At 49.5% G+C, this 14,850-nt stretch overlaps 1 protein-coding gene across 2 annotated transcripts in view; it reads right to left on the bottom strand.

Moving 5' to 3' along the window:
- LAMA3 (laminin subunit alpha 3) overlaps window positions 1-14,850 on the bottom strand; it is a 477,258-nt gene that overhangs the window by 385,923 nt on the left and 76,485 nt on the right. For both annotated transcript variants that reach the window (XM_063923602.1, XM_063923601.1), the window contains exon 8: window positions 795-913. In XM_063923602.1, coding sequence (XP_063779672.1) covers window positions 795-913 — 119 coding nt within the window. The remainder of the gene's footprint in view (window positions 1-794; window positions 914-14,850) is intronic.

Below are 14,850 nucleotides of genomic sequence, written 5' to 3'. Positions count from 1 at the left end.
CAGTGTTATACACTGTATTATGTGCTTTTTGTGCCAAAAGGTATACTAATTGCAGCCCAGGGCGCCCCCCCCAGCGCCCTGCACCCACCAGTGACCGGAGCGTGTGGTGTGCTGTGGGAGCAATGGCGCACAGCTGCAGTGCTGTGCGCTACCTTATTGAAGACCGGAGTCTTCAGCCGCCGATTTTCTCCGGTTTCTTCCGTCTTTTGGCTCTGCAAGGGGGACGGCGGCGCGGCTCTGGGAACGGACGATCGAGGTCGGGCCCTGTGTTCGATCCCTCTGGAGCTAATGGTGTCCAGTAGCCTTAGAAGCACAAGCTAGCTGCAAGCAGGTAGGTTTGCTTCTCTCCCCTAAGTCCCACGTAGCAGTGAGTCTGTTGCCAGCAGATCTCACTGAAAATAAAAAACCTAACAAATACTTTCTTTATAGTGAACTCAGGAGAGCCCACTAGGTGCATCCAGCTCTGGCCGGGCACAGATTCTAACTGAGGTCTGGAGGAGGGGCATAGAGGGAGGAGCCAGTGCACACCAGATGTAGTACATAATCTTTCTTTAAAGAGTGCCCAGTCTCCTGCGGAGCCCGTCTATTCCCCATGGTCCTTACGAAGTACCCAGCATCCACTAGGACGTCAGAGAAAATAAAGAAATAGTGGTTGGTACTTTATCAATGTGCAATTTATCACTCTCCAAGGCTTGATAAATCTGTTCCTAAGTATGTTTTGCAGGGCAGAAGTAGGTGATGGAAGCTGGCATCTCATATATGAGTAGAAAAGCACTGTATGTAGAAACAAGTACCTGACAACTGATGCAGACTCCTCCCCCTCTGTACTGTCCATGTATGTCTAGACTTGCTTGACGAATATCTACATCAGCATCATAATAGCAGTCAGAGGCATGTCCATGGCAATTGCAGGCTGTGGAGGGGAAACAGAATATTACTGGACTGATGGTGTGCTGAAGTCAATAATGAGCTACACTAAATTTAGCAAATTAAAGCCAATAAACTTTAAAATGAACTTGAAACAACCAAATGTGCTCAATATATGTCTTCTAGCAGTTCTTCTTCTTGTACTCCAGTGTTTGTTAAATAAAGGAAGCATCATCACTATCTTTCAATAAAGGATACAGTATATTTGAATGTTTTTATTACAGAAATGCGCTTAGAAGTGTGCTTTCCCATATAAAAGTCATGTCACTGAATGCACAGGACGAAGTGTGACATCTGCCACCTTAGAGGAAGTGCGCAATTCAAGTGTTTTTGCAAGAAGAAAAAGTAACTGCCTCTAAGACAACTAGATTTTATTCATCAAAGTATCCCTTGCAAATAAAATATGAGATATTGCTTGTGGGTGCAATACGAGCACTATAATGTGCTTAGCCACCATTCCACAAGTAATATCACAGAGCTCACCTGCCCCCATGGGAAAAGGCAATACAACCCACCAGCTCAATCAGTGCCATATTAGCTGGACTCTATGGCCTGCCTTTTCTCTGCTTTGCAAAGTGGTTACACTTTGTAACTTTCAGGCTCATGCACATGAGAGCTTTTACCTGTGTCCACCAGTCATTATTAACACTGGAAGAATGGATGATCCAGACAATAAATAATAGTTGCCTATGGTGTCAAACAGGCAAACATTCCTCACAGCATTTCTTGTCACTGGCTTTGACTGAGCTTACTTTAGATACATCAAGTACCTTCCTATGTCATCTACCATTATTATTATTGCTTATTTATATAGCACCATTCATAGTATGCAGCACTGTACAGAGAAAACTATTTCATTCACATTCACAACAGTTCCTGCCCCAGTTTTACAATCTAAGTGGCAGATATAACGCATACCTCCCAACTTTGAATAAAGCTGACTCGGGACTCCTATGCGCGGCGAAGCCACGCCCGACCTCGGTGCCTGCACTGCCCCGCACCTCATCGCACCGCAGCAAGTGGAGCCACCCTCCCGCATGTCCAGGTGAGGGTGAGTTATGGGGACTGGGCAGCTTGGCCGGGGGGGGGGGGAGTGGCGGTCAGACATTGAAAATAAACCAATCCCGGAATTTAAAAAATGAAGCTTTCAGAGCTGAAATATGTTTTGCCTAGGTCTGCTCCCTGATTCACTTACAGTGGTTTGGGTGTCAGACTTCTAGCCTGTTAAGTCATCCGTATGGACAATTTGTCACTTTTACTATGTTCTTTCTCATTCTGGACAATGGGCCTAATTCAGACCTGGGGGTTTATTTACTAATATTCGTGTTTTGTCCGTTTTGAAGGGTGTTTGAACTCGAATGGTATTGGGTACATTTTACTGCAACTTTTTGAATCCTGATACGGTCATTCACTAAGCTGCCGAGTTTTGCACAATCGTTTTTTCCGATGTCGATGTGATTCGTAATATCAGGCAGTGTTTTTTACGGGAGTGATGAGTAAAACACTGCCTGAAAAAACACAAGGAAACCCGGCCGGATCTGTGAGATCCATGCAGGGCTTCATTGTGTACCTTAAAAAGTTCATTAAAGTCTTTAAAATCCTGGAAAAAATTGTGTGGGGTCCCCCCTCCTAATCATAACCAGCCTCGGGCTCTTTGAGCCGATCCTGGTTGAAAAAATATGGGGGGGGAAATGACAGGGGTTCCCCCATATTTAATCAACCAGCACCGGGCTCTGCGCCTGGTCCTGGTTCCAAAAATACGGGGGCCAAAAAGCGTAGGGGTCCCCCGTATTTCTGAAACCAGCACCGGGCTCCACTAGCTGGGGAGATAATGCCACAGCCGGGGGACACTTTGATATCGGTCCCTGCGGCCGTGCCATTAAAACCCCAACTAGTCACCCCTGGCCGGGGTACCCTGGAGGAGTGGGGACCCCTTCAATCAAGGGGTCCCCTCCCCTCCAGCCACCCAAGGGCCAGGGGTGAAGCCCGAGGCTGTCCCCCCATCCAAGGGCGGCGGATGGGGGGCTGATAGCCTTTGTGAAAAAATAAGAATTTACTCACCGGTAATTCTATTTCTCGTAGTCCGTAGTGGATGTTGGGGACTCCGTAAGGACCATGGGGATTAGCGGCTCCGCAGGAGACTGGGCACAACTATAAAGAAAGCTTTAGACTACTGGTGTGCACTGGCTCCTCCCACTAAGACCCTCCTCCAGACTTCAGTTAGGATACTGTGCCCGGAAGAGCTGACACAATAAGGAAGGATTTTGAATCCCGGGTAAGACTCATACCAGCCACACCAATCACACCGTATAACTCGTGATACAATACCCAGTTAACAGTATGGTAACAACTGAGCCTTTCAACAGATGGCTCAACAATAACCCTTTAGTTAAGCAATAACTATATACAAGTATTGCAGACAATCCGCACTTGGGATGGGCGCCCAGCATCCACTACGGACTACGAGAAATAGAATTACCGGTGAGTAAATTCTTATTTTCTCTAACGTCCTAGTGGATGCTGGGGACTCCGTAAGGACCATGGGGATTATACCAAAGCTCCCAAACGGGCGGGAGAGTGCGGATGACTCTGCAGCACCGAATGGGCAAACTCTAGGTCCTCCTCAGCCAGGGTGTCAAACTTGTAGAATTTAGCAAACGTGTTTGACCCCGACCAAGTAGCTGCTCGGCAAAGTTGAATAGCCGAGACCCCTCGGGCAGCCGCCCAAGAAGAGCCCACCTTCCTCGTGGAATGGGCTTTTACTGATTTAGGATGCGGCAGTCCAGCCGCAGAATGTGCAAGCTGAATCGTACTACAGATCCAGCGAGCAATAGTCTGCTTTGAAGCAGGTGCACCCAACTTGTTGGGCGCATACAGGATAAAGAGCGAGTCAGTCTTTCTGACTCCAGCTGTCCTGGAAACATAGATTTTCAGGGCCCTGACTACGTCCAACAACTTGGAAGCCTCCAAGTCATTTGTAGCCGCAGGCACCACGATAGGTTGGTTCAGATGAAAAGCTGATACCACTTTGGGGAGAAACTGGGGACGAGTCCTCAATTCTGCCCTATCCATATGGAAAATCAGATAAGGGCTTTTACATGACAAAGCCGCCAATTCTGATACACGCCTGGCCGAAGCCAAGGCCAACAACATGACCACTTTCCACGTGAGATATTTCAAATCCACGGTTTTCAGTGGCTCAAACCAATGTGACTTTAGGAAATCCAACACCACGCTGAGATCCCAAGGTGCCACTGGAGGCACAAAAGGGGGCTGAATATGCAGCACTCCCTTAACAAAAGTCTGAACTTCAGGTAGTGAAGCCAGTTCTCTCTGGAAGAAAATCGATAGAGCCGAAATCTGTACCTTAATGGAACCCAATTTAAGGCCCATAGTCACCCCTGACTGTAGGAAGTGCAGGAAACGGCCCAGCTGAAATTCCTCCTTTGGGGCCTTCCTGGCCTCACACCACGCAACATATTTTCGCCATATGCGGTGATAATGGTTTGCGGTTACTTCTTTCCTAGCTTTAATCAGCGTAGGAATGACTTCCTCCGGAATGCCCTTTTCCTTCAGGATCCGGTGTTCAACCGCCATGCCGTCAAACGCAGCCGCGGTAAGTCTTGGAACAGACAGGGCCCCTGCTGCAGCAGGTCTTGTCTGAGCGGTAGAGGCCATGGGTCCTCTGACATAATTTCTTGAAGTTCCGGGTACCAAGCTCTTCTTGGCCAATCCGGAACAATGAGTATAGTTCTTACTCCTCTTCTCCTTATTATCCTCAGTACCTTTGGTATGAGAGGAAGAGGAGGGAACACATAAACCGATCGGTACACCCACGGTGTCACTAGAGCGTCCACAGCTATCGCCTTGCGGGTCTCTCGACCTGGCGCAATATTTTTCTAGCTTTTTGTTAAGGCGGGACGCCATTATGTCCACCTGTGGCCTTTTCCACCGGTTTACAATCATTTGAAAGACTTCTGGATGAAGTCCCCACTCTCCCGGGTGGAGGTCGTGCCTGCTGAGGAAGTCTGCTTCCCAGTTGTCCACTCCCGGAATGAACACTGCTGACAGTGCTAACACGTGATTTTCCGCCCATCGGAGAATCCTTGTGGCTTCTGCCATTGCCGTCCTGCTTCTCGTGCCGCCCTGTCGATTTACATGGGCGACCGCCGTGATGTTGTCTGACTGGATCAGTACCGGCTGGTTTTGAAGCAGGGATTTTGCCTGACTTAGGGCATTGTAAATGGCCCTCAGTTCCAGAATATTTATGTGTAGGGAAGTCTCCTGACTTGACCATAGTCCTTGGAAGTTTCTTCCCTGTGTGACTGCTCCCCAGCCTCGAAGGCTGGCATCCGTGGTCACCAGGACCCAGTCCTGTATGCCGAATCTGCGGCCCTCTTGAAGATGAGCACTCTGCAGCCACCACAGCAGAGACACCCTTGTCCTCGGAGACAGGGTTATCAGACGATGCATCTGAAGATGCGATCCGGACCACTTGTCCAACAGGTCCCACTGAAAGGTTCTTGCATGAAACCTGCCGAATGGAATCGCTTCGTAGGAAGCTACCATTTTTCCCAGGATCCGCGTGCAGTGATGCACCGACACCTGTTTTGGTTTTAGGAGGCCTCTGACTAGAGATGACAGCTCCTTGGCCTTCTCCTCCGGGAGAAACACTTTTCTCTGTTCTGTGTCCAGAACCATCCCCAGGAACAGTAGACGTTTCGTAGGGACCAGCTGTGACTTTGGAATGTTTAGAATCCAGCCGTGCTGTTGTAGCACTTCCCGAGATAGTGCTACCCCGACCAACAACTGCTCTCTGGACCTCGCCTTTATCAGGAGATCGTCCAAGTACGGGATAATTAAAACTCCCTTCTTTCGAAGGAGTATCATCATTTCGGCCATTACCTTGGTAAAGACCCTCGGAGCCGTGGATAGACCAAACGGCAACGTCTGGAATTGGTAATGACAATCCTGTACCACAAATCTGAGGTACTCCTGGTGAGGATGGTAAATGGGGACATGCAGGTAAGCATCCTTGATGTCCAGTGATACCATGTAATCCCCCTCGTCCAGGCTTGCAATAATCGCCCTGAGCGATTCCATCTTGAACTTGAATTTTTTTATATATGTGTTCAAGGATTTCAAATTTAAAATGGGTCTCACCGAACCGTCCGGTTTCGGTACCACAAACATTGTGGAATAGTAACCCCTTCCTTGTTGAAGTAGGGGCACCTTTACTATCACTTGTTGTGAATACAGCTTGTGAATTGCCTGTAACACTGCCTCCCTGCCTGAGGGAGTGGTTGGCAAGGCAGATTTGAGGAAACGGCGGGGGGGAGACGTCTCGAATTCCAGCTTGTACCCCTGAGATACTACTTGAAGGATCCAGGGATCCACCCGTGAGCGAGCCCACTGATTGCTGAAATATTTGAGACGGGCCCCCACCGTACCTGGTTCCGCCTGTGAAGCCCCAGCGTCATGCTGTGGACTTAGAGGAAGCGGGGGAGGACTTTTGCTCCTGGGAACTGGCTGTATGCTGCAGCTTCTTTCCCCTACCTCTGCCTCTGGGCAGAAAGGACGCGCCTTTAACCCGCTTGCCCCTATTGGGCCGAAAGGACTGTACCTGATAATACGGTGCTTTCTTTGGTTGTGAGGGAACATGGGGTAAAAATGTAGACTTCCCAGCTGTTGCTGTGGAAACGAGGTCCGAGAGACCATCCCCGAACAACTTCTCACCCTTATAAGGCAGAACTTCCATGTGTCGTTTGGAATCTGCATCTCCTGTCCACTGCCGAGTCCATAACCCTCTCCTGGCAGAAATGGACTTTGCACTAATTTTGGATGCCAGCCGGCAAATATCCCTCTGTGCATCCCTCATGTATAAAAGTGCGTCTTTTATATGCTCTACGTTTAGCAATATAGTGTCCCTGTCTAGGGTATCTATATTTTCTGACAGGGAATCTGACCACGCAGCAGCAGCACTGCACATCCAGGCTGAAGCAATGGCCGGTCTCAATATAACACCTGTGTGTGTATATATAGATTTTAGGATAGCCTCCTGCTTTCTATCAGCAGATTCCTTCAGGGCGGCCGTATCCGGAGACGGTAGTGCCACCTTTTTTGACAAGCGTGTGAGAGCTTTATCCACCCTAGGGAATGTTTCCCAGCGTGACCTATCCTCTGGCGGGAAAGGGTACGCCATTAGTAACCTCTTAGAAATTACCAGCTTTTTATCAGGGGAAGCCCACGCTTCTTCACACACTTCATTTAACTCTTCAGATGGAGGAAAAGCTACAGGTAGTTTTTTCTCTCCAAACATTATACCCTTTTTTGTGGTACCGGGGGTAACATCAGAAATGTGCAACACATTTTTCATTGCCTCAATCATGTAACGTGTGGCCCTACTGGAAGTTACATTAGTCTCATCGTCGTCGACACTGGAGTCAGTATCCGTGTCGACATCTGTGTCTGTCATCTGAGGTAGCGGGCGTTTTAGAGCCCCTGATGACTTTTGAGGCGCCTGGGCAGGCACAGGCTGAGAAGCCGGCTGTCCCACATTAGGTATGTCGTCAAACCTTTTATGCAAGGAGTCGACACTGTCGCGTAATTCCTTCCACAGCACCATCCACTCAGGTGTCGACCCCGCAGGGGGTGACATCACGTTTACAGGCATTTGCTCCGCCTCCACATAAGCCTCCTCATCAAACATGTCGACACAGCCGTACCGACACACCGCAAACACACAGGGAATGCTCTGACAGAGGACAGGACCCCACAAAGCCCTTTGGGGAGACAGAGAGAGAGTATGCCAGCACACACCAGAGCGCTATATAACACAGGGATCCCACTATAAATGAGTGTTTTCCCTATAGCTGCTTTTTTATATATCATATATATATATATATATCTATACTGCGCCTAAATTTAGTGCCCCCCCTCTCTTTTTTACCCTTCTGTAGTGTTCAGACTGCAGGGGAGAGCCAGAAAGCTTCCGTCCAGCGGAACTGTGAGGGAAAAATGGCGCCAGTGTGCTGAGGGAGATGGCCCCGCCCCTTTTTCGGCGGACTTTCTCCCGCTTTTTCTGGAATACTGGCAGGGGTAATTTTACATCTATATAGCCTCTAGGACTATATATGATGTAGATTTGCCAGCCAAGGTGTCATATATTGCCCTCAGGGCGCCCCCCCCCCCCCCCAGCGCCCTGCACCCATCAGTGACCGGAGTGTGAGGTGTACATGAGGAGCAATGGCGCACAGCTGCAGTGCTGTGCGCTACCTTGGTGAAGACCGAAGTCTTCTGCCGCCGATTTTCCGGACCTCTTCGTGCTTCTGGCTCTGTAAGGGGGACGGCGGCACGGCTCCGGGAACGAACACCAAGGTCGGGTCCTGCGGTCGATCCCTCTGGAGCTAATGGTGTCCAGTAGCCTAAGAAGCCCAAACTACCACCTGTTAGATAGGTTCGCTTCTTCTCCCCTTAGTCCCTCGCTGCAGTGAGTCTGTTGCCAGCAGATCTCACTGTAAAATAAAAAACCTAAATATACTTTCTTTCTAGGAGCTCAGGAGAGCCCCTAGTGTGCATCCAGCTCAGCCGGGCACAAGAATCTAACTGAAGTCTGGAGGAGGGTCTTAGTGGGAGGAGCCAGTGCACACCAGTAGTCTAAAGCTTTCTTTATAGTTGTGCCCAGTCTCCTGCGGAGCCGCTAATCCCCATGGTCCTTACGGAGTCCCCAGCATCCACTAGGACGTTAGAGAAAATGTGAATATTGTTTTTAGTAGCAGTACTACAAGTCCCAGCAAGCCTCCCCCGCAAGCTGGTACTTGGAGAACCACAAGTACCAGCATGCGGTGGTAAACCGGGCCCGCTGGCACCTGTAGTACTACTACTAAAAAAATACCCCAATAAAAACAGGAGACACACACCTTGAAAGTATAAGTTTATTACATACATGCACACCTCCAAACATACATACTTACCTACTGTATGTTCACACGAGGGTCGGTCCTTTTCTCCATGTAGAATCCATGGGGTACCTGTGGAAAAAAATTATACTCACATAATCCAGTGTAGATCGGTCCTCTTCTGTTCTCTGTATAATCCACGTACTTGTCAAAAAAATAAAACGCAAACCCGACCACGCACTGAAAGGGGCCCCATGTTTTCACATGGAACCCCTTTCCCCGACTGCCAGGACCCCCCCCCCCTGACTCCTGTCTAAGAGGGTTCCTTCAGCCAATCAGGGAGCGCCACGTCGTGGCACCCTCCTGATTGGCTGTGTGCTCATGTAGTGTCTGTCAGGCAGCACACGGCAGTGATACAATGTAGCGCCTATGCGCTCCATTGTAACCAATGGTGGGAACTTTGTGGTCAGCGGTGAGGTTACTTTCGGTCAACCGCTGACCACAAAGTTCCCACTCAGATTACTACTTCAAGTGAAGAAATGTAACATTGTACACAACCACAGAGAGCTCAGCAGTAGCAATAAGTATAAAAGAAAATAAGATTTTAAACCTACCGGTAAATCTTTTTCTTTAGTCCGTAGAGGATGCTGGGACTCCGTTAGGACCATGGGGATAGACGGGCTCCGCAGGAAACATGGGCACTTTAAGAAAGACTTTGGATCTGGGTGTGCACTGGCTCCTCCCTCTATGCCCCTCCTCCAGACCTCAGTTAGAGAAACTGTGCCCAGAGGAGACGGACAGTACGAGGAAAGGATTTTAGTTAATCTAAGGGCAAGATTCATACCAGCCACACCAATCACACCATATAACCTGTGATATACAATCTAGTTAACAGTATGAACAACAACATATCATCGGTCCATAACCGACGAAACTATAACATAACCCTTATGAAAGCAACAACTATATACAAGTCTTGCAGAAATAGTCCGCACTTGGGACGGGCGCCCAGCATCCTCTACGGACTACGAGAAAAAGATTTACCGGTAGGTTTAAAATCTTATTTTCTCTAACGTCCCAGAGGATGCTGGGACTCCGTAAGGACCATGGGGAATATACCAAAGCTCCCAAACGGGCGGGAGTGCGGATGACTCTGCAGCACCGAACGAGCAAACAGGAGGTCCTCCTCAGCCAGGGTATCAAACTTATAGAACTTTGCAAAGGTGTTTGACCCCGACCAAGTAGCAGCTCGGCACAGCTGTAGTGCCGAGACCCCTCGGGCAGCCGCCCAAGACGAGCCCACCTTCCTAGTGGAATGGGCCTTAACCGATTTTGGTAAAGGCAATCCTGCCGTAGAATACGCCTGCTGGAATCGTGTTACAGATCCAGCGAGCAATAGTCTGCTTTGAAGCAGGGCCGCCAACCTTGTTGGCTGCATATAGGACAAACAGTGCTTCTGTTTTTCTGATCCTAGCCGTTCTGGCCACGTAAATCTTCAAAGCCCTGACCACATCAAGGGACTCGGAATCCTCCAAGTCCCGTGTAGTCACAGGCACGACAATAGGTTGGTTCATATGAAAGGATGAGACCACCTTAGGTAGGAATTGAGGACGGGTCTGCAATTCCGCTCTATCCATATGGAAAACCAGATAGGGGCTTTTATGTGATAAAGCCGCCAATTCCGAAACTCGCCTCACCGAAGCCAAGGCTAACAACATGACCACCTTCCAAGTGAGGTACTTCAACTCCACTGTTTGAAGTGGTTCAAACCAATGTGACTTAAGAAAACTTAACACCACGTTAAGGTCCAAGGTGCCACCGGATGCACAAAAGGAGGCTAAATATGCAGTACTCCCTTCACAAAAGTCTGTACTTCAGGCAGAGAGGCCAATTCCTTTTGAAAGAAAATGGATAAGGCCGAAATCTGAACTTTAATGGAGCCTAACTTTAGGCCCAAATTCACTCCAGTCTGTAGGAAGTGAAGAAAACGGCCTAGATGGAATTCTTCCATAGGAGCATTCCTGGCCTCGCACCAAGAAACATATTTTTGCCATATCCGGTGATAATGTTTAGATGTCACGCCCTTCCTAGCCTGTATTAGCGTAGGAATGACCTCATCCGGAATACCTTTTTCCACTAGGATCCGGCGTTCAACCGCCATGCCATCAAACGCAGCCGCGGTAAGTCTTGTAACAGACAGGGACCCTTTTGCAACAGGTCCTGTCTTAGAGGAAGAGGCCACGGATCTTCTGTGAGCATTTCCTGCAGATCCGGATACCAGGTCCTTCGTGGCCAATCCGAAACAATGAGTATTGTTCTCACTCCTCTTTTTCTTATTATTCTCAACACCTTGGGTATGAGAGGAAGAGGAGGAAATACATAGACCGACTGAAACACCCACGGTGTCAGTAGGGCGTCCACAGCTACCGCCTGATGGTCTCTTGACCTGGCGCAATACCGTTGTAGCTTTTTGTTGAGACGGGACGCCATCATGTCTATTTGGGGCAATCCCCACCGACTTGCAATCTGTGCGAAGACTTCCTGATGAAGTACCCACTCTCCTGGATGCAGGTCGTGTCGGCTGAGGAAGTCTGCTTCCCAGTTGTCCACTCCCGGAATGAACCCCGCTGCCAGTGCACTTACATGATTCTCCGCCCAGCGAAGAATTCTGGTGGCTTCCGCCATCGCCACTCTGCTCCTTGTGCCGCCTTGGCGGTTTACATGAGCTACTGCGGTGACGTTGTCCGACTGAATCAGCACCGGTTGGTCGCGAAGTAAGGTCTCCGCTTGACGTAGTGCGTTGAATATGGCCCTCAGTTCCAGGATGTTGATGTGAAGACAAGTCTCTTGACTTGACCAAAGGCCTTGGAAATTTCTTCCCTGTGTGACTGCTCCCCAACCGCGGAGGCTCGCGTCTGTGGTCACCAGGATCCAATCCTGAATGCCGAACCTGCGGCCCTCTAGAAGGTGAGCACTCTGCAGCCACCACAGGAGAGAAACCCTAGCCCTGGGGGACAGGGTGATCCGCTGATGCATGTGCAGATGTGACCCGGACCATTTGTCCAATAGGTCCCACTGGAAAGTCCTTGCATGGAACCTGCCGAAGGGAATGGCTTCGTATGTCGCCACCATTTTTCCCAGGACTTGAGTGCAATGATGCACTGACACTTGTTTCGGCTTCAACAGGTTCTTGACTAGAGTCATGAGTTCCTGCGCTTTTTCTTCCGGAAGAAAAACCCTTTTCTGGTCTGTGTCCAGAATCATGCCCAAGAAAGACAGGCGAGTCGTAGGATCCAGCTGCGACTTTGGAATATTGAGAATCCAGCCGTGTCGCTGTAACACCTTCAGTGAAAGGGATACGCTGTTCTGCAACTTCTCCCGTGATCTCGCTTTTATGAGGAGATCGTCCAACTACAGGATAATTGTGACACCCTGCTTTCGCAGGAGCACCATCATTTCCGCCATTACCTTGGTGAAAATTCTCGGGGCCGTGGAAAGCCCAAACGGCAACGTCTGAAATTGGTAATGACAATCCTGTATCGCAAATCTCAGGTACGCCTGATGAGGAGGATATATGGGAACATGCAGGTATGCATCCTTTATGTCCAGCGATACCATAAAATCCCCCCCTTCCAGGCTGGCGATGACCGCTCTGAGCGATTCCATCTTGAACTTGAACCGCTTTAAGTAAAGGTTCAGGGATTTTAAATTCAAAATGGGTCTGACCGAACCGTCCGGTTTCGGGACCACAAACAGGGTTGAGTAGTACCCCTTCCCCCTCTGAAGCAGGGGAACCTCGGCCACCACTTGTTGAAGACACAATTTTTGAATCGCCTGCAACACTATCTCCCTTTCCAGGGGAGAAGTTGGTAGCGCCGATTTAAAAAACCGTCGAGGAGGCACCTCTTCGAATTCCAGCCTGTATCCCTGGGAAACAATTTCCATTGCCCAGGGATCTACCTGTGATTGAACCCAGATGTGGCTGAAAAGTCGAGGGCGTGCCCCCACTGGAGCGGACTCCCTCAGGGGAGCCCCAGCGTCATGCGGTGAATTTTGCAGAGGCCGGGGAGGACTTCTGTTCCTGGGAACTAGCTGTGTTGTGCAGCTTTTTTCCTCTGCCCTTACCCCTGGCAAGAAAGGACGATCCACGTACTCTTTTGCTTTTATTTGAACGAAAGGACTGCATTTGATAATGAGGCGCTTTCTTAGATTGTGAGGGAACATAAGGCAAAAAATTTGATTTACCTGCCGTAGCTGTGGAGACGAGGTCCGAGAGGCCCTCTCCAAACAGTCGGCATCCCCCGTCCACTGTCGGGTCCATAAGACTCGCCTAGCAGAAATGGACATAGCGTTTATTCTGGAACCCAGTAAACTAATGTCTCTTTGAGCATCCCTCATATATAAGACAGTATCTTTTATATGCCCTAGGGTCATTAAAATGGTATCCTTATCAAGGGTCTCAATATCCGCTGACAAAGAATCTGTCCATGCTGCTACAGCACTACAAACCCAGGCCGACGCAATTGCCGGCCTGAGCAACGTACCAGAATGAGTATAAATGGACTTCAAGGTAACCTCCTGCTTGCGGTCAGCAGGATCCTTGCGGTCAGCAGGATCCTTGACGGGAGCGCTATCTTTTTTGATAAGCGTGTCAAAGCTTTGTCTACCCTGGGGGAGGATTCCCACCGTATTCTGTCCTGTGACGGGAAAGGATACGCTGTTAGAATCCTTTTGGGAATCTGCAGTTTTTTGTCTGGAGTTTCCCACGCTTTTTCGCATAATTCGTTCAGCTCATGTGAGGAGGGAAAGGTGACCTCAGGTTTCTTTCCCTTATACATGTGTACCCTCGTGTCAGGGACAGGGGGTTCCTCAGTGATATGCAAAACATCTTTAATTGCGGTAATCATATATCGAATACATTTAGCCTCCCTTGGCTGCAATTTTGCATCATCGTAGTCGACACTGGAGTCTGAATCCGTGTCGGTATCTGTGTCAACTATTTGGGATAGTGGGCGCTTCTGAGACCCCGAAGGTCCCGGCGACATAGGGACAGACATGGGTTGACTCCCTGACTGTACCCTAGCTTCAGCTTTGTCTAATCTTTTGTGCAATAAATTAACATTAGCACTTAAAACATTCCACATATACATCCAGTCAGGTGTCAGTGCTGCCGACGGAGACCTAATATTCATACACTCCCCCTGCTCCTTAGGTGAGCCTTCAACCTCAGACATGTCGACACACGTGTACCGACACACCACACACACACAGGGAAGCTCTTTTCTGAAGACAGGTTCCCCACCAGGCCCTTTGGAGAGACAGAGAGAGAGTATGCCAGCACACACCCCAGCGCTATATGACCCAGGAAAAAACACAGAATGTTTACCCAGTAGCGCTTATGTATAATGTATATGCGCCAATTATGTGCCCCCCCCCCCCCCCTCTACTTTAAAACCCTCTTTCACCGTGTGTCAAGCAGGGGAGAGTCCGGGGAGCTTCCTCTCAGCGGTGCTGTGGAGAAAAAATGGCGCTGGTGAGTGCTGAGGGAGAAGCCCCGCCCCCTCGGCGGCGGGCTTCTGTCCCGCTCAAATTTACTAATAACATGGCGGGGGCTCTTTTTATACATGTACAGTGCCTTTTTATACATATACAGTACATGTATATATGTGTATTTGCCACCTGAGGTGTTTATTGCTGCCCAGGGCGCCCCCCCTGCGCCCTGCACCCTTACAGTGACCGAAGTGTGTGAGGTGAATGGGAGCAATGGCGCACCGCTTAACTGCTGTGCGTTACCTCTTATGAAGATCATGTCTTCTGCCGCCTCTGAAGTCTTTTCCTCACATACTCACCCGGCTTCTTTCTTCCGGCTCTGCGAGGAGGACGGCGGCGCGGCTCTGGGACGGACGGCGAGGGTGAGACCTGCGTACCGATCCCTCTGGAGCTAATGGTGTCCAGTAGCCTAAGAAACAGAGCCCTGAAACTCAGAGAAGTGGGTCTGTTTTCTCTCCTCAGTCCCTCGATGCAG

The sequence above is a fragment of the Pseudophryne corroboree genome, chromosome 5, assembly GCF_028390025.1.
Source record: "Pseudophryne corroboree isolate aPseCor3 chromosome 5, aPseCor3.hap2, whole genome shotgun sequence".
Lineage (NCBI taxonomy): Eukaryota > Metazoa > Chordata > Amphibia > Anura > Myobatrachidae > Pseudophryne > Pseudophryne corroboree.
The sequence above is the reverse complement of the archived record's forward strand: the minus strand, read 5'-3'. Positions and strand labels throughout refer to the sequence as shown.